The following is a 24,889-nucleotide window of genomic DNA, read 5'->3' as shown; positions in this document are numbered from 1 at the left end:
CCTTCTTGCTTGCAGATTGGGCCCCTGGCCGCCACTCCTGCCTGATTCCTGCTCCTGTCCCTACCTCCTCGCTGCACTTAAGCCTCACTGGCCAGCTTGCTCCCTCTCACGGACAGCGCGCGAATGCTGGCCGATGGCTGTGCACTTGCCCTGTCCCCTGCCTTCTAGGATCTTCCCCTGGTACTTGGAGTTGCTGTTCCAGCACAGATGGACGTCCTTCTGAAGGCTTCCAGGAGCATCTGTTGCCAGTCCCTCTTCCCCCCCCCCCCCCGCCCCTGCTTTATGCTCTCTGTGGCACCCTTCGTTCTGCGGCATGTTCTTTTTGCTGTCTTTCTGTCTTCAGCCGCAGTGTCACCTGAGGCAGACGCTTCTATCTCATTCTCTGCTGATTCTCTGCACCGAATCAGTGCCTTGAACATAACAGGTGCTCAACAAATCTTTTTTTTTTTTTTTTTAAGATTTTATTCTTAAGTAATCTCTACACCCAACATGGGGCTTGAATTTAAAACCTGGAGATTGAGTCACATGTGCTTCTGACTGACCCAGTCAGGTGCCCCTCAATCTTTTAAAAACCCATAAATGAATCCTCTAAAAACCCTTTAGGTCACTCCATTTTCCCATAGTGAATCTGGCGCACAGATGGATTAGATCCCCGCCTCCAAGCAGCAGATGGACATTTGGGAACGGGGTCCCGCCGCACTCTGAAATGTCACACTCCTGAAAGGAGATCAGGTAAAAAGCCCTACGTGCTCGAAGTGGGGGATCAGAACCTCTGCCTTCCCTTGTTCTGATTGTAGGGAAGAGGGAATAGTGATCCTCAGTCTGCCAGTTTTGTTCCTTCAAAAATGCCAGCCCTGTGACCCTATAGTTTTGAGAGAGACCGGTCTTTGGAAAATATTTGGTCATTTGTTTCAGAGCTGCATATGAAAGGATCGATTGTCCATAATGGAAAACACACTTAATAAATTTAAAATATTTTATTTCAGGAAAGGTACACTTAGATTTGCTTCAATATCATTCTTTATATTCTCAAATTAATCACGATCACCTTAGATAAAGCCATTGATTCTTCTTTCTAAATCTGTATAAAAGGATGTGGCTTTTTTTTGTTGGTTTGTTTTTGTTTTTTGAAAAAAACGCAAGAAAAATACAACTACTTTCTTTTTGTCCAGGTCAGTCACTCCAGTTAGATTGCACACTGAAGTCTGGCAGCCATCAAATATTTTTAAGTATTTACATGTATACTTAAAATACACCCTTAGACCATCAGCCTTAAAAAGAATTTAGATCTGTCTGACTTATAATAAATATGTACCAAACATCTGAACAACTTCAAAGCTGCTTATGAAGAGGTTTAAAAATAAAAATTGCTAACATTTATCAGGCAGTTTCCAGGTCAGGCATATAATAATTGCTTTAGACAAAGTCACTTCATTCTTTCAGAATTCCTTTGAGGTAGGGTAAGTTCTTTTAGAGATGTCACTTAGATTTAAGGAGAACAAGCCAGGCTGGAAGAACATGGGTGACCTACCTACCCAGGGCCGCACAGCCAGAAAGCGAGGGCCCGGTCACCCCCAGGATGCAGGCAGATGGAGGGGCTTACATGCTGATGCTACCGAGCTAGGGTACGCTGCTCAGTGTGGGGCATGCGGCTCAGGCTACTGAGAACCTTGACCCCCTTTTTATATTCACGCATGCACATCTGTACATACCGCAGAGAAACTGCACGTAAGCGGATGTACGGTCAGTCACCATAGCCATTTTACTGCTTACAGACGCCTCAGTGCCCTCACCCTATCCAAGTGGCCGGCTCTGGTCTCTCTCTATTCCTAGAGGATTTGCTCCAGGCAGGAGCGCCTACTCCACACCGCTTTTGGTATTCTGCGCCCTCTGAATCACTTGGCAGTCCCAGCTTTTTGTTAAGAAAAACCAACTTGACATGAGCTTGTTTCCTTTATAAAAGATGTAAAGTTTAAGTCAGATATTTTTGGGAATTTCTTAGTGCTGTTCCTACACTGTTTTGTAAGTGCAGTCAAGTAAAGAAATCCAAACCTTTGTCCCATTCTCCCAGACAACTTAGGAGCCACTTGGCATTGATTGTGAGCAGTGGTATGCTGGTAGATGTTTAACCATCAGCTCTCCAGGGGGAAGAAAAAAGGGAGGAATTGTAGCTTTGCCAATTTCTATGGGGTGAATCCTCCATGTGGCTAACCTCAAGCCACCAAACACGTTACCCCTGAAAGCGCAGTTGGGAAGAGATGGACAGAGTCACACCTCGATAGCCTATTTCTGCTACCCAGATACGCTTAGATAACTTCCAGGAAGTGATGAGTTGTGAGTGGTCATTACCTTCATCTTTAATGGAATTGTTAACTTTCTATGATTTCATTTTTAATACTGGCTGAGTTTAACAGGTCGCTCTCAAAGTGAAATTTTAACAATCGGCTTTTATAAGCTAGTATGAGCCGGCCCAGTATAGCATGGAATTAGTGTCCCAAAGATAGCAGGATTCAACTTTTCCTTTCAATGTCTTTGATTTTAAACAAACTACTGATAATCAGCAATGGGAATTTGAAGGACTGTGGATTATCAGAAAGTAAAAAGCACATAAATCCTTTCAGCATGCCAGGAAATAACACGGTTTGTTTTGATTCAAAATATATCTACATCTAGCAGTGATCATCGAACTTCATAATTTCAACTTATTCTTTCAAACTTCAACAATTCAAACCCAGGGTACGGTCCATGCGGGAGGCGGCCAATGGAGTGAAGCATGTGGCTGTCTTCTTTCTTCCCATCTGGGTACCCTGGACAGCTCTTACCAAAGGTCCGAACCAGGGAAGAGGAAAGGAACTTGAATACCCATCCAGTAAACCGCTAATGATTTTCCCAGTCAAGTTAATTTCTTCTACCCAACCAAGTATTTGTGGAGAAGATCCGAGCCAAGGCGTGGAGCGAGCGCCTCCAGGGCGACCCCCACCTTTCTTGAACACTTTGGTCTGTGCCGGTGCTCAAGAAGCCGGTCGCCTTCGCCTGCCCCGTTCCCCCGTTTTACCTCTGGTAGCACTCTGGGCTTTCCATTCCTAGTGCTTTGTCCTGGGTAGGAACTACGACAGAAAAAACAGGGAGCATGTTTCAGCAGCTCTGATTAGCCGTGGCAATTACTCATCCTGAGAGCTTCCCCACACGTTTGCTTCTCTTCCACCCTATGGCTCCCCAGGGAGCCGAGCAGAAAGTCAGACTGACTAGTTCTGGCCAATTGTTGGTGGAGGTTTGTTGGGACTAGTGCCTGGGGCTTGGGGAATAGAGGTAGGGAACTCATTAGGTGCTACTCAATAGGTATTCTGCAAATGTTTCTTGAACGTGTGGCCGAAATGAAGGCTCCAATGCTGAGGGCTGGGCTAGACACCAACTGGCACTGGCCACCTTGGAAGCGGGGCTCCAGTGAGTGCTGACTGGGGATCCCCCCCCCCCATTGCTCTTCTGGGCTTTAAACTGAGGGGCCATCTGAGGGATTGGATTGCAGATACCTGTTCTTTCCATTATTTTGTGATCGTTTTGCTCTTACGGAGAGGATGAGGGCTCCGCATGGGCACCTTCTTTTAAGAACTGGCTACATGCACAACTGATACAGTGATTGGGACTTTGAGATCTCTGAGCAGAAAGGCAGGGAGGCTCAGGATATGAAAATAGCTTTGGGACACCCCGTGCCTTAGGTCTCCAGGAATGACACTATTCTTAGGAGGTGTCTCTGCCTCGAAGGAGCTTTTCTTTGCCACTTGGCCTGAAGGCCCTCTTTTTGAAAAAGAAATCTGGACTAGAGTCAAAATCCCAAACTGCAAAGAGATGGCCAATTAGGCGTCTGGGCCGCATTCCAGCCAAGGAGGCAGACGCTGCGTTTCAGGGCCCCACACGGGCTGGAAAGGGGATCTTGGCCCGTGGTCCCACGGCACGGCGGGACGCAGGAAGCCAAGTTCACGATCCATGCCCCTCTCCTGATGGAGAAACCATGAGTCAGCCTATCCCATTCCCTCCTGCCCAAAGAGTCCAGCGCGGACAATCGAATGCACGGCAAAGCAGGAAGAGGGGGAAAGGAAGCTGTAGAAAAATAAACATTTCCTTGCATTTTACTTGGAACAGAACAGCATTTGTGGCGTGCTAGGACCTATAGCATGGCCCACGGCCTCACCCCGCTTTGTTTTCCCCCTCTTGTGTAGAAACAGATTCTTTCCTTACCTGATGAGAGTCCAGAGTGCATCCTGTGGAAAAACAGGAGCAAGACATAGAAGGTAAAAGCCAAGCAACCAAAGATCACGCCGCAGACCAGGAAACTGTAGCTGCCCTGAGCCTGGAATGTCTGCCAGAGGGGAAAACACAGAGACACCGACCGTCAGACCTCACAGGAAGACTCACTGGAGGAAGCAGCTTTCTCCCACCCCGGGTGGGCTCTGCCATCAGGCTGAGACCGTCTCGCCAAGAGCCAGGGTCCGGAGTTGGGCGGCGGGGGGGGGGGGGGGGGGGGGGGGGGGGGGGGGGGGGGGGGGGGGGGGGGGGGGGGGGAATGTCTCGGCCTCCGTTTCAAGGCTATGTTTCAGGAGGAAGCAGAAATCCTGCTCATGACCCCTGTGGTCCCTTTTAGCTCTGTATCTGGAAGCTTCTGAGAATCTCTCCCTCTTCCCTAAACTCCGATCAGACTGTTTCTAAGCTCACAAGGCCAAACCAGAACTCTGCAGAGGAGCTAAATATGCCTATGTCTTTCCATCATGGAAAATTTAAAACGCAGGCCAAAGTAGCATATGGAATTCCCCTGGGCCCATCACCCAGCTTTAGCAATTAGCACCTCTGGGCCCCTCCACTTCTCCCCTGCACTAGATTACACCGAAGCAGACCCCAGACCTCACGTCCTTTCAATGCAGGGCAAATCAGATGTAGCTCTGCCCCCTCCCTGCAGGTCACAAGCTCAGGAAAGGAGGGTTGGGATTAGGGGCATCTCAGAGACCCAAAGACCTAGGTCTGAACATCCCGTCACTTATTAGAAGTATGACTGACCAGGAGCAAGTTGCTCATTTATCTGAGTTTCAATAGCCTCCTTTGTAAAACAGGGAATAACTACATATGCGCTTTAGTCTTCAAACAAAAGCAGACGTATTTCTTTCCCAGGGCACCCACGAGGCACGGACTTGTCTGATGAGAAGCGGGAGGGCTGGCCCTCGATCAGAGCAGGACTTGGGCAGGAAAGCCAGGCCCTGCGTAGGGTGGCCGGAGGCTCGCGGAACTGGGGTGGGGATGTAGGTTGGAAGCGGTGGGAAAAGAACTCCAGCCCGCTGCTCAATCCCACCCCAGGCTCCAGGCGTGGAACGGCATTCCCACGGGGCCCCGCTGGCCCCGCTCCCAGACCTGACTTGTGTTTGCTTTGGACCGCACCGCACATCCCTTCACATCTCCAGGCCTCACATGCGGAAGCAGAAACAGGTAACAGCCGGAGGGGGCCCTGCCTGCTCTGTGGGACCCTCAGGGGAGGGACAGCTTGGGTTCAGAAGTGGGCTGGCTGCATCTTCCCGCCAGCCTGGAGGGGGCGCCCCAAACGCAGTCCCCTTCCCACATACCGAACCAACCAGCATCTGGAGAACCATCTCGCCAATTCCTGCCCCTGTCACCAGCACCGTGGTCGCACAGCCTAACCAAAAGAGAAGGATTTGGGTGAGTAAAAGCAAGTTGTGGACACAGAAGTCAGCTGGTATAATCCGGGTTGTTTCCGGGAAGACTCTGGAAAATGGTGTGGCTACCTAACTGGATGAGTTTGAATTCCTAAGGTTTCTCAGACTTTAGTCCTTAACTTTGCTGTGGGGGTGCGCTTAGGTCCTGCTGTCATTATATTTTCACTGTTCTAGAACTTTCAATGACTGAGGGTTGTCTTCAGGGTAAATTCCAAATTGCTTAGCCTGGCATTTGGGGTCCTTCCCGATCTGACTCCCCCCGCCTTTCTGGAAAGATTCCCCGATCTCCTCAGGCCAGCCCTCTGCTCCAGACCGACCAGTGTGCTCACTGCCCTGGCATTGTACTGACCAGCCACACCTCCGCTCACTCTGGCAACAGGGTACAGACCCCCTGAGCCCAAGCTTCAGTGTCTGACTCGGGTCCCAAGCCCAACTATGTTACCTACTAGCCCCTGTGGCCTTAGGCAAGTTCTCCCCTTCTCTAGGCCTTGGTTTCCGTCTGTGAGTGGGCACAACACCTTCTCTGCAGGGTTGCTGTGTGGCGGGTCTGGTCCACCACAGGCGAATGCTCACACCGTGTGCACCGGTGATCCCCCGGACTCCCACCAGTTCTCTGCTTTACCCCTTCAACACTGCCTTCAGGATACGGTCCAGATGCTTTCATGTGGTTGCAGGGTCTGGTCTCTGCTGAGACCCATCACACCTGCTCACAGTCCACCCTCCAGCCACGGGATGTCTCGCCTCCCGCCCCGGCACACTCACGCTCACTGCCAGGTTCTGACGCACACGTTCTCTGCCTCCCCTTCACAGGCCAAGCCCCTGTTCATTTTTGAAGTTTCTCCTTTAGATTTCTTCCAGGAAATCTCGTTCTAACTCTGCAATAGGTGCTCTTTGTCTCCCTGGGCTCCTCCTCCCCGGTACCCCACTGTCTGCGGCGTAGCCTTCCCCTCTGGGCTGCGAGCCCACGAGAGAGGACTGTGCCCGAACTGTATTCAGTGGCGTACACTACTGCTTATTATTAGCCCAGTGACCAACATACCAAGATGCTTAGTGTTGGAATTTTTTTTGTCTGTTTGTTTTACTAAAACAGAGATTGTCATTCCCTACTTCAGGCTTCAAGTTCCTCTATTGGTCTGGCTCCCAGTCACATTAGTCTCTATGCCTTTGCTGTCACTTTGTTCACTGCCCCTGCCCCTGGAATGTCTTTCCTTTCTCCTTCTGCCTTCCCAGATCCTGGGCCAGCTCCTCCAGGAAGCTTTGTGTGGATTCAACACTGGTCACTCTCTTCTCTGCATCCCTGGAGCACCCACTCTCTATTCCATGCATTCATTCAAAAACCCTCCAGTACTTTCTGTGCATCAGGTACCCAGCTGAACACTGTGAGGACTCCAATGAATAATCAGAGTGAACATATGTATTGTGCACCCGTGAGTCAGTTAAGCTAAGTCAAGCATTTTACATTTCGTCAAATGCACAAATAATCCTAAAGATAGGCGTTTGCACCCTCATTTTGTAGATGAGAAAACTGAGGCTCAGAAAGGGGAAGAAAATTGAATCGTAACAAGGTCTCAAAGCTAGAAAGTATGCAGGCAGGACCAAGACGTTCGTTCAGGTCTGCCAATGACCTCAAAGCCTGTCTGCCCGTCTTCCCTGCTGGTGCCGGTTGTCAAGGAGTGGGCACAGATAACACAGGCACAGAAGCCGTGGGGGTCAAACAGCATAGGCAGGTACAAAGGAGAGGGACATGTCTTTCCGGGGTGGGGTGGGGGTGTCAGAGAAGCTTCTAGAAGGCGTGGAGAAGGAGGGACTTGAGCAGGCAGGTAAAGGGGCCAGACCGAGCCGAGTGGGCACTCCAGGCAGAGAATAGCTTTTGTGCCATCAGGGAAGAGCAAGTGGTGCAGCACCGCCAAGATGCAGGCGCAGAGTACAAGCGGTGGGCGGGGGGCGGGGGCGGGGGTTCTGCAGGAAGGAGCAGAGCGCCACCAAACATACAACATACAGCGGTGTGACCGGTGTTTCACGGGGGACCCCCCCCCCCGCCCCCCCAGCAGCAGGGCGGAGACCATCCCACCCTCGCTGAACTTCACAGCCTCCCAGCAGCTCCGGACCAGTTAGACCAGACATCATGGAAACAAAGCCCAGGCCTTGGGTTGTGTTTTCCGCGCTCCAGGTGATTTTACCGTGGGACCAGCCCTGAGAACCACCGATGGAGGCAAATCTGAAGGGCCCAGGCCAAGACCTGCCAAGGCAGCGATGGAGGTGATCAGAGACTGGAAAACACGGGCACCAGGAAATATTCTGAGAAGGCAAGAGATGGGAAAGGCCTGAACGCAGAGGGGATGGTGGGAAATGAGAAGAGGGAGGATCTGAGTGACAGTTTATTATTATTATTACTCTCCAACATTTGGCTTAGCTGATTAACTTATCTTTAAGTAGGTTCCAGCCCCAATGTGGGGCTCGAATTCACAACCCCAAGATCCAGAGTTGCGTGCTCCAGGGACTGAGAGCCGGCCAGGCGCCCTGTCCTCTAACATCTGTTGACGACTTTAAAAGTCTGGGATCCACCTCGTAACATAGCTGACACCAAGGTTAATCCACTGCTCCATTTGCCCACTGGGGTTTGGGGACCGTCCTTAGCTTTCGCAGCTCCAGGCCAGCTATCTCTCGTCGCTGCACATAACCGAGCTGGTTTTCGCTCTGACTGCTCCAGACACCCCACCCCCACCCCCCATACACCCATTTCCTCACTCCTCCCCTAAAGAGATCCTTCCTCTTCAGTGTGGGTTTTCCGACACCCCAGGGCACTCTAGCTACTTCTAAGGGTAATGTTAAATGTTCAAAACATAATTATTTTTAATTAACTCATTAAAAAAAAAAAGATCATTGCTCATTGCTACATGCAGTTGGGAGGCTACAGCAGGGGAGGGAGATTACTGGAGAGAATTTGAGGTTTCCGGCATCAAGGAACCCACAGTGACAACCCCCAGTTAAGTGTGGAGCTGCTGTTCGAATCCCGCCATGTGTCCCAACACAGCCACAAGCACAGCAGAGCCGGGAGGAGCTCTCACTGATAAGTTATAAACCCCTTTCTTATGCCATGACTTTCCCTGGCAACGTTGCTGGTCTCTGAACTTGGATTTTCCAGCACACGCATGTCACACTTTGAAAGTCACTTTCGTGAGAGAAACGAAAACGGGAAAGAGAAGCTTACTGCTTCTCAGTGGCCTGACATCCCATGACACGGGCATAATGTTGAATGGGGAATGCCACGTGGGTCAGAACAACCTCCTTTGCCAACAAGTTCTCACCAGAGTCAGGAGGGCAGCAGTCTGGCTGGAATACCACGGAAAGATGGGGCGTCAGGGGAGGAAGTGCGGGGGGAGGGCGGCGCTCTTGGCTCTGCGCCCCAGCACACCCACCTTTGTACTGCAGAATGTCCTCTGTGTAGGCCAGCATGCTGGGGAAGGTGCTGCTGAGGAACAGGCCCAGGCTGGCTGTCCCCACGAACAGGAAGACGACGTTGTAGGAGAAAATGAGAAGCATGAGGAACGTCGCCACCACGCCGACCTTTAACAGCAGAGGAGGCGGCTCTTAGAAACTGGGAAAAGCTAGGCGTCAGGCTCCGGACTTGGAAAGCGCCTCTCGGACCCGAGCAGGGCTGTGTGGCCAGGGCGCCTCCCTGTGGACTATGTGGGAACTGCACCTTCCCCAGCCGCGTGTCGGCCAAGGAAGCGGGGGAGGGGAGAATGAGCCTCGCCGACCGCTAGGCACAGGGCCGGCCATACACACTTGAGAAGCGCCTGAGAGGCAGTACTGCCTGTCCCCCATGTCTCATCTTGGAGCACGGGGAATTCCAGCCACACCACCAGCTCTCCGCCCTCCACTCCTCATGAAGAGGAACTGCTTTTCTGGCCCTAAAAGCCATGAGTTTGCAGAGGAAGCCCAGGGGTAGCAGGAGGGGCTGGCTGGGGTGGGTGTGGGTGGCCAGGTCCCCCAGGCTCTGGGGATCCAGGCAAACCTCCTAGAGGGAGGGTCTGTGGCTGTGGCAGCCTGCCCTCCCCCGTTTCAGCTCAGACTCCCACGAGCAGTTTCCAACCTGCGGAAAGTGGAGACTTGTGATGGGCTCAGGGACCAGAGTCCTTCCTGTTTCAGTAGAGGCCTCTGTCACACGGGCATATTTTTGTTAAGTGACGCTTTTCCTAATTTAAAATGTTTTTATGTCAAGATTGAAAAATTTCTATGCAAAATGCCTCTGGGAAGAAACTTGGGCAGCCGGGGTCTGGAGGTGAAAGACCCAGGTGTTAAATACCAAACCTGGGGCTTTGAAGTCCTTGATCCACCTGATTCTAGCCTCCTCGTCTACAAAATGGGTTACAAAAGCTACACGGAAAGAGTGGTGGGAAAATGATAGCCACACAGGGGCTCCTCAAGTGTGATGCTTTCGACAAGTATCAGTCCGAGTGTTTGTGTGTGAGTTCTCTCCCTGATGTCTCCAGACATAAGGATCTTCCACAGAAAACCATGGCTTTCCGGAAAGCATCTCCTGGGTGAGTGCCTCTGTTTCTAGAAAAAAGTAAGATAAAATTACAGAGCAGAGAGCTAGAAGGTGTGTAAGGAACCACATCCCCCCCCACCCCCACTCTGGCTGTTTTACAGATGAACAGAGCAGGAGGAAGGATGGTCACACTCACAGGCAGATCCCGAGGATATTCTGCAGTTGGAAGAACCAAGCCAGTGATTGCCCCCCTCCCTTTACCTTCTCTACCAGCCCCTCTGTCTCTGCTGCAAGGCCTCTTGGTCTGAGACCTGAGACCTAGAAAAGGCTCGCTGCCCTGGAGGGGGTGGGGGTACCATAAATGGAGGCTGAAGGAAACACACTCTTCACAATGGGGAAGCAACACGAAAAGACTTCTTTCACGTGGTACAAATGTGAAAGCAGTGGACCCAGCTACGGTTCCAAGCACAATGTATTTCTTTGGCACAGAAAACGACCCCACAGCCTCACTGCTCTTTCTTCCTCCTCTGCTCAATCTTCTTTCTTCCTCCTCTGCTCAATCTTCAAATGTTGGCACCGCCCCAGACCCTTCTGGCGCTTCTTTATCTGCGTTCCCAGTTGGTCCAGCGCCATGGTTTCAAATATCTCTACGCCCAGCGTCTTAAATCCATCCCTCCGGCCATGACCTGTGTCCAGAACTCCACTGGATGACTGACAGCCTGGTCCAAACAGAACTTGGCCTTGCCTCCAGCAAACACACCCTTCCCGGCATCGGTGAATGGCATCTCCATCCACCCCAGGGTCAGGCCCTGTCACTAGGGTATGTCCTCCATCCTGTTTCCTCCTCTCCCACATTCAGGCCAGGGGCAATGTCTATCAACTCCACCCCCAAAACGCTGTACACTCTTGCCTCTCCACAACCATCCCGGACCACCCTCTTGTGCCTGGACTGCCCGAGTGGCTCCTCACTATCTCCCTTCTAGGTCTATCACAGAACATCATGCTTTTAAAATACAAGGCAGACCATGTCCATTCACACCTTCTAAAGGCCTGCTATTCTCCTACTTTGAATAAAACCCCAAACCTGGCTTTCAGGACCTTCCAGAATCTAGCCCATGTCTGCTTCCCATCGCAGACCCTGCCCCACCACGCCCTCACCCAGTTAGCTCCTCCCTCGGGCCTTTCAACCCTGCGCCTCTGCCATTAACGCCACTGGCACCTGGGTTGTCAGCTCTCAGTTTAGATGCCTTGGGGCAGCGAAGGTTCCGCTCCTGCTCCCCTTCTGCAGCCTGGTCACCCCATTAGCAAACCACACGTTGGCATGCAGGCCTTGAGGTCCTGAGTCACCCTGAAGAGCTCTAGACTTGGGTAGAGTTTTAAAAACATGTCTCTTATTTTAGGTGAGGTGACCCTGAGCATGCGCAGTGCGAACTAGCAACTCTACCAACCAGCTCCTCCTACTCAGTGGGCTCTGCTGCCAGGGGCAGTGGTGCTCCGCCTGCTCCCTGCCTGCTAACCACACACGTGCTGACCCGCCCTGCCAGGGCACGCTCTGCCCTCCCCTCCCCTGCCCGTCCCTTCCCCTGGGCCAGCCGCGAGCTCCCCGAGGCAGAGACCCGTCTTGTACAACTAGGTACGCCTGCACTTCCCCACAGACTCTGCCCCGCACCAAGTGCGTGTTCCTTCACCAGGAAGTGGATGTTGAGCCCCAGGAGGACAGAGAGCAGGGTGGCCGTTCATTTAAAACAGAGAGGAACATGTGGAGAAGTCGCAGTGAATCTGCGGCGGTTGTGCATCAGGGGAACTTGCTTGGGGCTATTTAACCGGAATCCTCCTGGGGTGCCCACCAAAAGCACCTGAAAAGCTCTGAAAACAAGCCAGATGCCAAGGCTCGGCTCCACACCCCCAGTCCGAATCTCGGGGGGCGGGGCCCAGGAATCTGTATTTCCCAATGTATTTGGAAGTCACTTGTTCTAGGATGCTGTTTTCCCAAACTTGCTTGATGACATGAACCCCCTGGGGTATTGGTTAAATAGATAGATCACTAGGTCCACTGGACCTCCTGGTTCATGAATTCTGGGTTGGGCCCAGGAATTGGCGTTTCCTTTTAAAACCCAGCAGTCCAGGGGCACCTGGGTGGCTCAGGCAGTTAGTGTCTGACTTTGGCTCAGGTCACGATCTCACCGTTTGTGAGTTCGAGCCCTGATTTGGGCTCCACGCTGACAGTGCAGAGCCCACCTGGGATTCTCTCTCTTTGCCTCTCCCCAGGTCGTGTTCTCTTTCTCTCTCTCTCTTGAAATAAACAAATAAAAACTTAAAAAAAAGTAATTTCTCTCTTAAAAGTCATCAACCATCACAAGGCTTTTCCTGGGGCTCATGATCTTTGGTCTCTGTGGCCCCAACATTATTCCCAAACCCCTTTCCACCAGAAACTCAACCCAAGGAAGTTCTTTCCCGCAGTGAACTAAGCTACCTGGAAAGGTAGTGAGTTCCTAATCACTGGGGGTATTTAAACAGACTGTGGACTCCCTGGAGAGGATGTTATAATGGTGTTTTGAGCCCTGAAGGGAGGCTGGGTTAGACGACCATACAGGAATCTGTAATCTGGATCCTTTGTCATAGATGGTGACATGGACACATCTGACTCCACTGCTTGCACTTGGACCAGTTCCTTGAATGCCATCCGGCATTCCAGTCTGGCTACTTAGGGATCATCTGCAAATTCCTAGGCTCCAGCCTAGACATGGTGATTCTGAAGGCCAGGACATGCCTGGCCTCCACTGGCCATGGGGCTCTAGCCAGCTGGACCTCAAGGTCACACAGGAGGACCAAGGCCAGCGCCTGCTTCACTTGTACTCTTGGCAGACTGTCAGCTGGGCTCTGCTCCACTCACAGCAGTAACCACCTCCTGCAGCCCCTTTCTTTTAGGGGTACAAAATCAGAGGCCCAGAGAGGGAAAGGGACTTTTCCAAGGTCACTCAGATAGGCTCCACCTTCCGGATTTCCATCCCTTCCTCACCAGCATCTCTCTGTCCTTGTGTCCTCCCTCTCCTCCTGCATTCCCACCCTGTTGGCAGAGTCCAGTCCCGAGCAAATGTCCTGGGGCGGTGGTAGGGCTGGGAGTGGATGGTCCTGTGTCTCCAAGAAGTGAAAGGAGGCCACTTACCACATTGACGAACACCATGGTGGCCGGCTTCACTTTGGAGGAGATGGGAATGGAGATGAGCCGACCCAGGGTGATGAAGCCCCAGAAGAGGCTGGGGAGGTAACCGGCCACCTTGTGCCCCACAGACAGCGGTTTCTCCACGGCATAGCTGTACACAAAGGCTGAGTACTCCCCCTGTGGAGAGACGGGCCCTGCTGAGCACACCTGCAGTGTAGCTGCGCCCTCAGAAAAGGAAGGCCGGATGGGGGCAGGTGTGCCGAGGGCTGAGGGAGCACTGGTCCTGCTCCCAGAGGCTCAAAGGGTGGGCTGAGGGCCAAGGTCACACAACACTCGCAAACCCCGAAGTGCTAGAGCTTATAGATTACACCCGCCCAGAGGTACAGGCCTGGGGACACAGGGAGAGGGGTCTCCGGGTCTCCATGGGGGGCCCCCAGAGGTCTAGACAGCTCCCCACACCCCACCAGAGCAGAGCGCCATGACAGGTCTTATTTATGAGGATTCCATGGATGGTTTCTTGATGAAGGAAGGGTACCACAGCCGGAAAGAAAGGTGTACACGTGTCTCATTTTCCAGAGGAGGGGGCGGAGCGAAGCCACGTGCCCAAGGTCAAGTTGGAAGTCAACCAGTTCTATCGCGGGTATTTTCCACTGGGTCATGTGTTTTAGGGCCTTCTCTTCGGAGAGGCCCTAGTAGGGCAATCAGTTAATCAATCGGCCATTCAAAAGTATCCCGATCTAAGTCTAAGAGACTTCTGGAAAAAGACACTAAACGATATTAACAGAAGCCATTAGTAGAAGAAAGAGCTGGGCCCACATCTTGCCTGCAGCTTCTTTATAACACGGCTCGCAAAGTCCAGGTTTGGAACACATTCCAGGAAGCAGAGTGCCCTCGAGTTTACACGGCGTGACCTCTACCTGGAGGGAGAGGGCTCTGGCCATCTAAACCCGTGGGCAGCCTGCACTTGGTAATAGACCTGAGAGGCCCCTGTCCCCAGAGTGAAGGAGAATGAAAACAACTGGCGGGTTGGAGACCAGAGGATCCGGCGGCTGTGAGCCATTCTTCACAGTCCCCGCCCCCGAGACTCTGACTTAGTTCAAATGTTGGAACTGACTGTAGCACAGGTGAGGCCTCCAGGACACCTGGGTGCCACCAGCTCTCTGCTGCTGCCCCTAGCCTGGCCTCGGGGAGGAGGGCAGGCTCACCGTCATGCCATCGGTCATGAACAGGACCAGGGCGGCTGTGATGTGGATGGCGAAGAAGGAGTGAGGGACTCCTCTGAAGTTCTTCCTCTGCCAGCAGCTGAACAGGTCCTCGTGCCCTGGACAAGATGCAAGTACAGGGCTGAGTCTCTGCTTCTGCTCCTGCCCCCGCCCTCCCTGCAGGCCCCGGGTAAGTGGCTGGCAGGTGGGCGAGCCTGGCAGGATGGGGACTGCTTGCTGCCTCCCACCTTCCCTAACCTCCAACCAGCTGTTAGGGACAGCTCCCCCCACCCCCCTCCCAATCTTGGTCTTGGTGGAAGGAAGCTAGGCTCAGAGAGATGGAGTCACTTGGCCAAGGGCACACAGGCAGGCTGGAGCCAGAAGCCTGCCTTCCCCATTCCTGTGGCCAGGTTGGCCCTTGTCCCGCCTCAGGAGACCAGAGAGGTGCCGGGGCGGGGGGGGGGGGGCATGGTTTGTTTCCAACTATCAACACCTGTGATCTTCATGGAAGGGGTTACTAGGGAAGCCTCCGGGATGGGGCTGTGGGCGTGAAAGCTCATTAGCGCCCCCACCTGGGTGTGGCTGGAACTTTGGGGGCAGCGAGGAGGCGTCTTCCTTCTCGGGAGGCTGGGTCTCCAGGGCGAGCTCATCTGCAGACAGGAGCAAGGGTCTCCTTCCAGGGCAGCAGGCCAGCAGCCGCTCTTTGGAGAGCAGAAACAGCACAGCCATGGGCACCGGGAGCTGGGGGGTGGGCAGAGGGTCAGGAGAGCCCTGCCATCAGGCTCTCCCCTTCCCATGCCCAACCTGCATACACCACCACAGGGTGGACCAGCACGTGTCCACACAGTCCTGAGTGAAGAGGGCTCTTTTCCAAGGGTGTCCACCTAAAGGCCACAACCAGCGAATCCCGCCAGGTGTATCTACCGTCCAGCCTTAACCACATCCATTTTCCTGTAGACAGCTCCTTGTCACATGCAATACTCGGACTCACAGCAGGCTGCTGCCACCGCACCGGAGAGATGTCAGAGATAAAGTAGCTTCTGAGATCCATCTCCTGGATGGTGCCGAAGCAGGACTCCCCAACATGCCCCTTCATGCTGGTAGATCACATGATACCTCATGAAAATGGTTTGCTTTTTTGTTCATTATCCCCAATTTCCAGATGGGGTGACTGAGGCTCCAAGCTATCACTTAGTCATAACCCGTTACAACGGGAAGAGACCAGAATGGTAAGCAAGAGACCCAGAGAGCCTTAGTGCCTGGTCACTAGCTGATGCGGGGGCAGAGCTGGCCTGGAGCCCGGCACTCTGATTCTGTCCAGTCAGACCCCACCTCATGGCTTGTCTCGGTACTGCTAGACCCGAGGAGGTACAGGACCCGTCCTCAGAGGCTTGCTGTCTAAACAGGAAAACTGAGACGCGGACTCCTTTGCCCTTGGCAACCCCCGCACAAGCCCAGTGTTCCGTGCACTGCTGTCTACATTAAGCCACTTGGGTTTAGTGAACTCCCCAGAGCAATGAGAAATGTCCCCGCTCCTGCCGTTGCCTGGAGAAGCCTCCGCCACCTCCCTCAGGTGCCCTGCCTGCATCTAACCACTCTCGCTGCCAGCAAGCTCCTCATTGAATCTGACCTCCGCCCTTCCTGCAGGGCTGGTGCTACTCTGGGGCAGGCTCTCCCTCCCTGGAGGCCAGCCTGGAGGGGGAGGCCTGTGCCCGGGCTCCCGAATGCCATCCCTGAGGACACCCTGGGAGCCTCCTTCCACATTCCCAGCTACGTCCAAGGCCCACAAATCAGGCCCCAGTGGGAGGAGACAACCCCTGCCCTCTGGACTCCCAGGTCTGACGGGGGAGATGAGCCCTCCCTCTAGTCTGATGGGGGAAACAGGAAACCCACACACAGAGGCCTGTGGTGGCAGAATGCCTGAGTGAAGGCCAAGGGGAAACAGCTGTGAAAGAGCCTGGTCACTCCAGTGGGGCTTTCCAGGGACGTGGGGTGGGGGGGAAGGACTTCACAGAGGATTGGCTGGGGGTGCCTGGTAAGGACACAGCCTGACTTCATAAGAAGTCCATTCAGAGACGGCAGAAGTTCTACCTTGAGAGTCAAGGAGCTCTGGGTGGGCTCTGTGTGTGTGTGTGTGTGTGTGTGTGTGTGTGTGTGTGCGCGCGTGCGGTGTGAGCACATGTGCCCACAAGCATGTACAGCCCCATTCTCTTCCGTGGTGGACTGTTTATCTTCAGAAACAAACCAACAACAAAAAAAAGCCCGGACATCCTGCTGCAAACAAAGTGCCTCCCGTCTGCACCTCGAGGGCTTACACTGGACCTTCCGGCTTCCTGGTCCTGGAGTCTCAGCTCTGACACCGTGCTGAGGGTGACCCTGCCCCCTTGCAGGGGCCTCCTGGAGGGCACGGGCCCAAAGCTGGCTTGTTTCCAAGGCAATGACAGGCACAGGCAGAAAATGGAAAGAGTGAGAGAGGGGCGTGGGGTTTTGAGAGCCCCCAGTGAAGATTCTGGAACGAGGAAAGGAAAGTCATAAAGGAGTAGAACGAACAATGAGCACGTAGATGGGACAGAGGCTGGTGCTGGTGGTGGGGGTGACAGCCTGGCCAGCGTCTTGCTGGGCACTCATCAGGCCCTTGCGCCAGGGACGGTGGACACCCCCTGCTCTGCTGCTTGGTGGGACTGGACGATCTCGAAGACCCCTTTCAGTGCTATGTGCAGGGCTGGGCAGCTGCTGTGGAGCAGTGGCAAGTGTGCCCAGAGCAAACTGAGGCCCTGCATCATGACAGGCCATGCGGTGCCTTCACCCTGCAGCCAGGCCAATGGTCGCCTGGAATTCTCTGCACCCACAGCCCAGGCCGGGCTCAGGCCAAGAGGCCAGGACTGTTGCTGGTGTTCCTTGAAGTACTTTTTCTTTTTTCTTAAAAAAATTTTTTTAATGTTTTATTTTATTTTTGAGAGAGAGAGAGAGAGACAGCATGAGCAGGGGAGGGTCAGAGAGAGAGGGAGACACGGAATCCGAAGACAGGCTCCAGGCTCTGAGCTAGCTGTCAGCACAGAGCCCAACATGGGGCTCACACCCACGAACCGTGAGATCATAACCTGAGCCAAAGTTGGATGCTCAACCAACTGAGGCACCCAGGGTCCCCCCTCGAAGTACTTTTCAAGATGGAGAGAGGGTACGGGTATCTCCTGACCTGTCCCTTTGGCCTCAGCCTGGGCTACTTGCGGGGTATGTGTCTTGGGTTAAAGAGCACTGGAGGTTTCCAGCCAGAAACAGAGTCAGTGCTGCCAGGGGAGGAGGAGCGCTGGCGTGCAGTGGGGCCTCAGTATGTGACCCAGTCAGCGGTGAGGTGGTCTCTGCTCTGCTCCCACCGTTGCAGCTGTGGCGTGGTCATATCTATCCCCTGGCCCCTATGGGAGCCCACCTCCCAGCAGGACATAGGAGAATCCCACCGGTAGGGAAGGATCCCAGGGAAGAGCCCCACACATGCCGGGGTGCTCTGTCCCAAGGTCTACTTCATCTGGCCTTAGAGGCCAAGAGCTGGTTTCCTATGGAGCCTCAGATGTCTTGCAAGCTGGCCCTGATTCCATGTGCTAAACCCGCTCATGGCTTTACCTCCCTGGAAAATCGTCATCATGGATGTGACAACTAAGGCCCTTGGAAATGATCTCCTGCAACCTCGTTTGTATTCAGATGTGCCCCTGGGGGAGGGAGGTTAGTTTTCCCGTCCCCTCGCCTTCTGAAGGCACACTTGAGCCCAGCACACTGTCCAGAAGCATAAGAATCTACACTGGGAGCTGTTATGGACTGAAACGTGTGACCGTCCACTTGTCCCCTCCCGGCCCCGCCCCGACGGCACTCACATTGATGAGGGCCATGATCCAGAAGGCGTATGACACGTGGGTCCCTGCCCTGTCCTGTGGAGGCAGCCCGGAGAGCGACTGGTTGGACCAACGCCACGCCTGGACCCTGGAGGCGTGAAATAAGTGGCTGCCAGAGGTGACATTGGCTGTGCCGTTGGCAGGCAAGCAGTTGGCCTCAGACAGGAAGGGATCCGCAATGAGGGGGCTCAGCAGGGCGCCAAAGCCCACAAAGAAATGGAGAACCTGGTGGGGGGAGGAGAAATAAATGGGTGGGGGGATGGCTCAGGTTTCATACCCTCACCCCCCACTTTGTGTCCCATCAGGGGAACCCCTGCCTGGCCCCACAGTGGGGAGCAGCAGAGAAACAGGAGAGATGAGGACAGAAGTTCCTTCTTGGCCTGAGAGAACTTGGGAACCGTGGCCAGTTCCCTCGCTCCCACTTCCTTCTTTCCCAAACCTTAACCCCAACTGGCCATGATAACATCTACCAGCTAACACCCCAAAGGGGAGGGGGCTTGATAAAGGGAAGGGCTAGATAGGGAGAGAAACAACAGAGATGGGAAGGGGGCCGAGAAGACAGCAAGCCTTCCCACCAGGGCACTCTCCAATTCACAAAGAACCTCTTCTCTGGAGCACCTGGGAACATGCAGGGAGCATGACCCCACTCTAGAGATGAGGAGACCCGAGTGCAGAGACAGTGGCCCTGTGTGGCCCAGCTGGAAGTGGCCACACAAAACCAAGGCCCTGGTGCTCTTTCTGCATTGCCACCTGGCCTCAGGTAGAAGACACCTCACCCCAGGGAGGGGGCTGGGAGAGGGGGACAGGTCCCAGGAGCTCCCATGACCCCCTGGCCCCGCGGCTGCGTGCGGGCTTACCTGGAGGAAGATGGCCGAGTCCTTCTGGTAGACCCGCACCAGCTGCATGTTGGCCACGGTGTCGATGCAGCCCATGGCTAGGCCAGCCAGCGCCATGACGGAGGCCAGCACCTTCACGTCTCGACAGAAAGGGATGACGGCAAACACCAGCGAGATGGCCAGGGTCGAGGTGAAGAGGGCCCATAACGACTGGGCCAGGCTGTCGTAGCAGAGGGGTGAGGTGAGTGGAGGAGCCTGGGGCCTTCAAATAAAGAGCCCCCCTCCTCGTCCTCCGCTTGCTAGGCAGCCTCAGTGGAAGCTTCTGGTAGAGGGTGGAGGGGGCTGCTGAAGAAGCTGTCACTTATTAGCAAGGGGTTTGCAGGCTGGATGTTTCTTGTGCCCTGGTCTCCTGGGTAACACCCCTACCTCGTAGGACTGCTGTAAGAACTCAAGAAACGGTGTGATGATGGCACTTAGCAAAGTGTACCCACTATGATTTTACTTAAAAGCAATTTTAAACTTTAAATTGTTTACCTAGAGGGGCGCCTGGCTGGCTCAGTTGGTAGAGCATTCAACTCTTGATCTAGGGGTTGTGAATTTGAGCCCCACGTTGAGATCACTTAAAAATAAAATCTTTAGGGTGCTTGGGTGGTTTGGTGGGCTGAGCAGCCGACTTCTGCTCAGGTCATGATCTGAGTTTGAGCCCCACATCGGGCTCGCTGCTCTCAGTGCAGAGCCTGCTTCAGATCCTCTGTCCGCGCCCCCACCCTTGGCCCCCTGCTCCACTTGCTTTCTCTCTCTGTTTCTCAAAAATCAATAAATGTCTAAAAATTAATATTGAAAAAGCTAATAAATCAATCATTTACTTAGAAAAGATTATATGCAAAGATATTTCTGTTCCTCTCATGGAGGTAGGAGAGGAATCTACTTCGAGCATCTCGTGGGTCCTGTGCCGGACACATGACATTGGAGGTGGGACCTGGGGTGGGACCCAATCTCCACAACACCCCCCTCCACCCCAGCTCGGCTGCAATGCGCTGTCCCCACACAGGAACGGCAAACCAGCCAGGCCCTTTGTAGCCTCCAAGTTAAGCCACCTGAACCAAAGCCCAGAGCCAAGGTCTTTGGGTGATGTAGTGCCTCCCACCTTGGACAGAGATCTTGACCCGGCCTTGTGGCTGTCCTCACTGAGAGGGGTCTGGGAGGTGACCTTCCCCCAGAGGAGCCATGGCAGGCAGGCTGAGGGCCTCTTCTCACACGAGTGAGGGAATGGAATGTCCAGTCTTTTTGGGACACCCTACCTGATATGCAGACTCTGAGCAAGTAAGGATGCTTGTATTTTCTGGAACTAGGCTGAAAGGCTAATGTGGGTGAAGGAGCTTGGGCAGCAGGAAGGTTCTGGGGATGCCTGGCTGGCTCAGTTGGCAGGACATATTACTCTTGATCTCAGGGTTGGGAGTTCCAGCCCCGGGTTGGGTATGGAATCTACTTTAAAAAAAAAAAAAGGTTCTGGAAGAGAGAGGCTATAAAGGAAATTTCTCAGATTATGAACAGTTGTTCCAGCAGCTGGACCTGGAGAGGTGGGCGGGGGGCGGGGTGTGTGGCCTGAGGACCTATGTGAATTTCCAGCATGTGAAGGAAAAGAAGGGGGCCCTCAGGAGAGCTCTCAGACCGTGTCCTTTGCCAGGGGTGCTTGCCTCTGACCCCCGTGGCCCTCAGCTTCTCCTCCTGGCCCTTCTGTGATTAAATCCTTTATCAGAAGGGCTCTGCTGATAGCATTAGTTCGTTATTTTCTCTTTTCTTGTTTCCGGGATGATCTGCGGGGCAGATTACTGATCACAACCCCTGCCTGATCTCAACCATGTGTGAGCAGGGAGAGGGGACACTAGGAGGAGGACAGGAGGGTCGTGTTGTGGGGAGGCCTGTTGAGGTCCCTCCCAGGTTCCCCCCCCAATCCCGTTCCCTCTGGCAGCCCCCCCCACACCTCGCTCTGCAGGTCCCCAGTGCCAACAGCCTGGACTGCTCACTGAGCTTCATGCATTTCCACCTCCTGCAACCTGGCCTCCAGGTCTTCCTCTCCTCCCCTGGCACAGAGGTGGTGCCCACATCTCCACGGGTGATGAAAATGGCAAGCTTCTCATTATAGCTCTCTCTCTCTGTCTCTGTCTCCCTTTCCCTTTCCTGCACAAGGATCTCAGGGTTAGGAGTTCAAGCCCCATGTTGGACATGGAACCAGCCTCCTCCTGGCTGGCCTGACGTCAGGGATGGCAAGAAGGTCCCCCGTCTCCCCCTCACACATTCTCCCCACTGAGCTGGTGCACGGACGGTGTGCCCTTTCCACCACCTCGCTCACTAGTTACAGTAGCACACGGAGGCGCCAGGTCAAGTGCACATTCCCTTCAGCACATTATCACGATTGCCCGGAGAAACCTAGATGAACGTGGCTCATAATCAGCCCTGTAGCAAAGCCCCGGGATCAGGAAACGGAGAGGGAAGGAGAGCTGTGAGACAAGCAAATGACAGCCGACACGTGTTTACAGTGCCCGAGACATTTGGGGCACTTGACAGCGCCGCGGCTTTGCAGTTGTGCCTCTAAACTGAGGTAGAGAAAAACTGGAAAAGTAGCTGACAGTCCGGACTCAAATCCAGGTCTTGATAACCCCTATGCCATGCTGCTTTTCCACGGAGGAGAAAGAGAGAGAGAGAGAGAGATTGAGATTGAGGCAGAAACAGAGACAGAGCTCGTGAGTGTGTGCGTGCGTGCACGTGTGTGTGCGCGTGTGTGCATGCACGTGTGTGTGTGTGTGTGTGTGTGTGTGTGTAAAAAGAGCTGATGCTGGGCCACCGACTCAGCCAGGCTGGGGAGGGGGCGGCCAGCAGACAGCAGGGGGCCAGAGTCTGCAGAGCCTTGAATGGCAGGCGTAGAAGCAATGGTGAACAGCTGTTTGCTGGAACATGAGCCCCCAGGGGTCCCTCTGCGGGTGAATTAGCAGCTCCAACCTCCTCCCTTATAACCGCTGGCTACACTGCAGGCTTCCCAAGGCATCAGCTGCAGCCGGCCAGTGCAGGCTCCCATGCCGGGCACTGCACTTGGCCCTGAGGAGGTGCGCACCCTTCCCCCCACCCCCACCGCTGGGGCTGCTGAATGTTGCTGGTCACGTGAGAAAAGTGCTTGAGGAAGCTCCTCTTGTGACCCCCCCGCCCCAACAGGCTGGCCTGGAGACCTGGGAGGCTGATGTGGGACTTGTACAGGGTGACACCCAGAGAGAGTCAGAGACAGAGACAGAGAGACAGAGGCAAGAGATGAAGACTCAAGTAGGGCCTGGATGCCAGGGGAGCAGCAGGAGGCTGGGGAGATGGGAGGGGGATGTGGAGGGCTGAGGTCATGGTGGGCTGCCCGGTCTAGGCCTCTCCTCTCCCCTACTTGTACTCTCTCACTTTTCACTTCTGAGAAGGACACTCGATGCCCATGGCAGCAGGAGGGGGGCATTTTTGTTCCGAGGCTCAGGGACAGGCAGGAAAGGATAATGAGAAAGCAGAAAGGAGAGACTGGAGAGAAACTGGCCAGGGAAGGCCCCTTCCTGCATCTCCCACCAACCCCTGGGCCATGATTTGAAGCTGCCGCCAGCAGTCGGGGCTGCAGAGGGCTAAGCCCCTACCAGGCCCGCGGTTCCTGGGCCGGGAGATGGAGACATGTCCTCAGTAAGTGGGGACGGCTCTAGCACAGGAAAGCCTGTGTTTCGATCCCAGGCTGCCCGCCCTCCCCAGTCTCCCCGGCGGGGCTGTGCCTGGGCATTCCAACCACCAGCGTGCACACATTTCTTTAGAATGGTCTGTTGCTGCCAAGAGAAAAGAAGTCCCAGATACATCCCAGAGCCAGACTGAAATATACCAATTGGCTTGGTCACTTAATGGTTCAGCCAAAGGCCCCTTCCAGGAATGTGGGTAACTTCAAAATTATGGAATAATCATGTCAAGACAGCTTTGGCAGCACGGATGTAGTGGGATTCGTAATCAGACTGGTCCTTGTGTAGAAAAATGTCAAATCACTATGTTGTACACCTGGAACTGATATACTATGTATGCCAACTATACTTCAATTGAAAATTTTACAAAAAGGGGGCGCCTGGGTGGCTCAGTCCGTTGAATGTCCCACTTCGGATCAGGTCATGATCTCGCGGCTCATGAGTTCGAGCCCCGTGTCAGGCTCTGTGCTAACAGCTCAGAGCCTGGAGCCTGCTTCCGATTCTGTCTCCCTCTCTCAGCCCCTTGCCTGCCACACTCTGTCCTTCTCTCCTTCAAAAATAAGAATTTAAAAAAGATTTTTAAAAATGTAAAAGAGGGGCACCTGGATTGCTCAGTTAATCGGCCAACTTCCGCTCAGGTCATGATCTCACGATTTGTAAGTTTGAGCCCCGTGTCGGGCTCTGTGCTGACAGCTCGAAGCCTGGAGCCTGTCTTCAGATTCTGTGTCTCCGTCTCTCTCTGACCCTCCCCTGCTCACGTTGTCTCTCTATCTCTCTCAAAAATAAATGAAACATTATTTTTTTTAATTTTAAAAAATGCAAAAGAAAATTAGAAAAAAAGACTGGTCCTGGACCTACCTCTGTCACTTCCCAGCAGGTGGCTCGGGACAAGGGACACATAGCCCCTCTGAGCCTCAGTTGCCTCCATTACAAAATGGGGACAAAAGCTTTGTCTCCTGAGGCTGCTGTGCGGAGTCAGTGCACTGCTACGGTGCTTTGCTCCCTGCTTGGGATATGGCCCTGGCCACCAGCAGCCTCCTCCTCGGTGCTCATACTCTCCCTGTCAGCAGCCGGGCCCAGGCAGGTTGCTCGGCAGCCATGGGTGCCTGCTCCTGGATTCTCTGTTCCCACTGCAGTGCCCTCTGGGATGACCCTGGCAGGCAGGTGCGGGAACTGCTGGAGTGGCAGCAAGGACCTAAGAGTCCTACCCCTCACTGTATAGATCAGGGGCCAGTCCCAGACAGGGGAAGAGAGTCAGAATTCAGTTTTTGGACTCTGGTTCCAGACTAAAGCCAGCATCATATCATTGATCCTGAATTCAGAGGTTAATTCAGGCCAAGTAAGGGGGAGGGGCAATCCCCCAAGGCCTGGGGAGATGTGGGAATAGCTTAGACCGTCTAGGAAACCCTCCCTCCGGAAGCCTGAGAAACGGCCAGTTACTCATTGATGGCTCCGCGTGGAAGGTGAGACGGGGGAGAGAGAGCAGGTCCTCCCCCAGCCTGGCGGTGGCTCTGCTGGGAGGTGCCCGCCCCGCCACTTTGCTGTGTGACCTTGAGCACACTGCTGACCCTGCCAGCCCAGGTGCTCTGCTTTACCCAGAGGGCACACTTGATCACCTTGACCTGGTGTTGCCAGGAGAGGCGGCTCTGGGCCTCCTGGTTCCGTGATAAGAAGAGGGGGGCTGCTGGGCTCCAAACGGGAGCCTGCCCTCCACGTCCCAGGGGTGGGTCAAAGTGCCGCTGATGACCAGCTCCATGCTACCTCCACATGAGTGAGCCCAGCATGGGCACTGACATTCTCACACTCTTACCAAAGGGCATCCCCTGCCCACCCCGATAATCTTCCT

At 54.0% G+C, this 24,889-nt stretch overlaps 1 protein-coding gene across 1 annotated transcript; it reads right to left on the bottom strand.

Annotated features, from left to right (window-relative positions):
* Positions 1–962: 962 nt before the first annotated feature.
* On the bottom strand, positions 963–24,799 carry MFSD4A (major facilitator superfamily domain containing 4A). Its single transcript, XM_029933392.1, has 10 exons — positions 24,660–24,799; positions 19,319–19,517; positions 18,444–18,686; positions 15,150–15,318; positions 14,581–14,696; positions 13,379–13,552; positions 9,137–9,284; positions 5,607–5,677; positions 4,237–4,357; positions 963–3,107 (listed from the first exon to the last, which is right to left on the bottom strand). Exons 1-10 carry the CDS (start codon positions 24,797–24,799, stop codon positions 3,052–3,054), a joined length of 1,437 nt encoding a protein of 478 aa, XP_029789252.1. The 3' UTR covers positions 963–3,051.
* Positions 24,800–24,889: the final 90 nt, after the last annotated feature.

Source organism: Suricata suricatta, chromosome 3, assembly GCF_006229205.1.
Source record: "Suricata suricatta isolate VVHF042 chromosome 3, meerkat_22Aug2017_6uvM2_HiC, whole genome shotgun sequence".
Lineage (NCBI taxonomy): Eukaryota > Metazoa > Chordata > Mammalia > Carnivora > Herpestidae > Suricata > Suricata suricatta.
This window is presented reverse-complemented; position numbering and strand designations above follow the sequence as displayed.

What these genes read in the sequence shown, in the direction of transcription:
- MFSD4A (XM_029933392.1), bottom strand. Translation starts at nt 24,799, where the DNA reads ATGGAGCTGGTCATCAGCGGCACTTTGACCCACCCCTGGGACGTGGAG. An exon ending in CCATGGTGTTCGTCAATGTG is followed by an intron (nt 9,285 to 13,378) that starts GTAAGTGGCCTC and finishes CTGCTGTTAAAG; the next exon opens with GTCGGCGTGGTGGCGACGTT. An exon ending in GGACATTCTGCAGTACAAAG is followed by an intron (nt 5,678 to 9,136) that starts GTGGGTGTGCTG and finishes TCTTTTGGTTAG; the next exon opens with GCTGTGCGACCACGGTGCTG.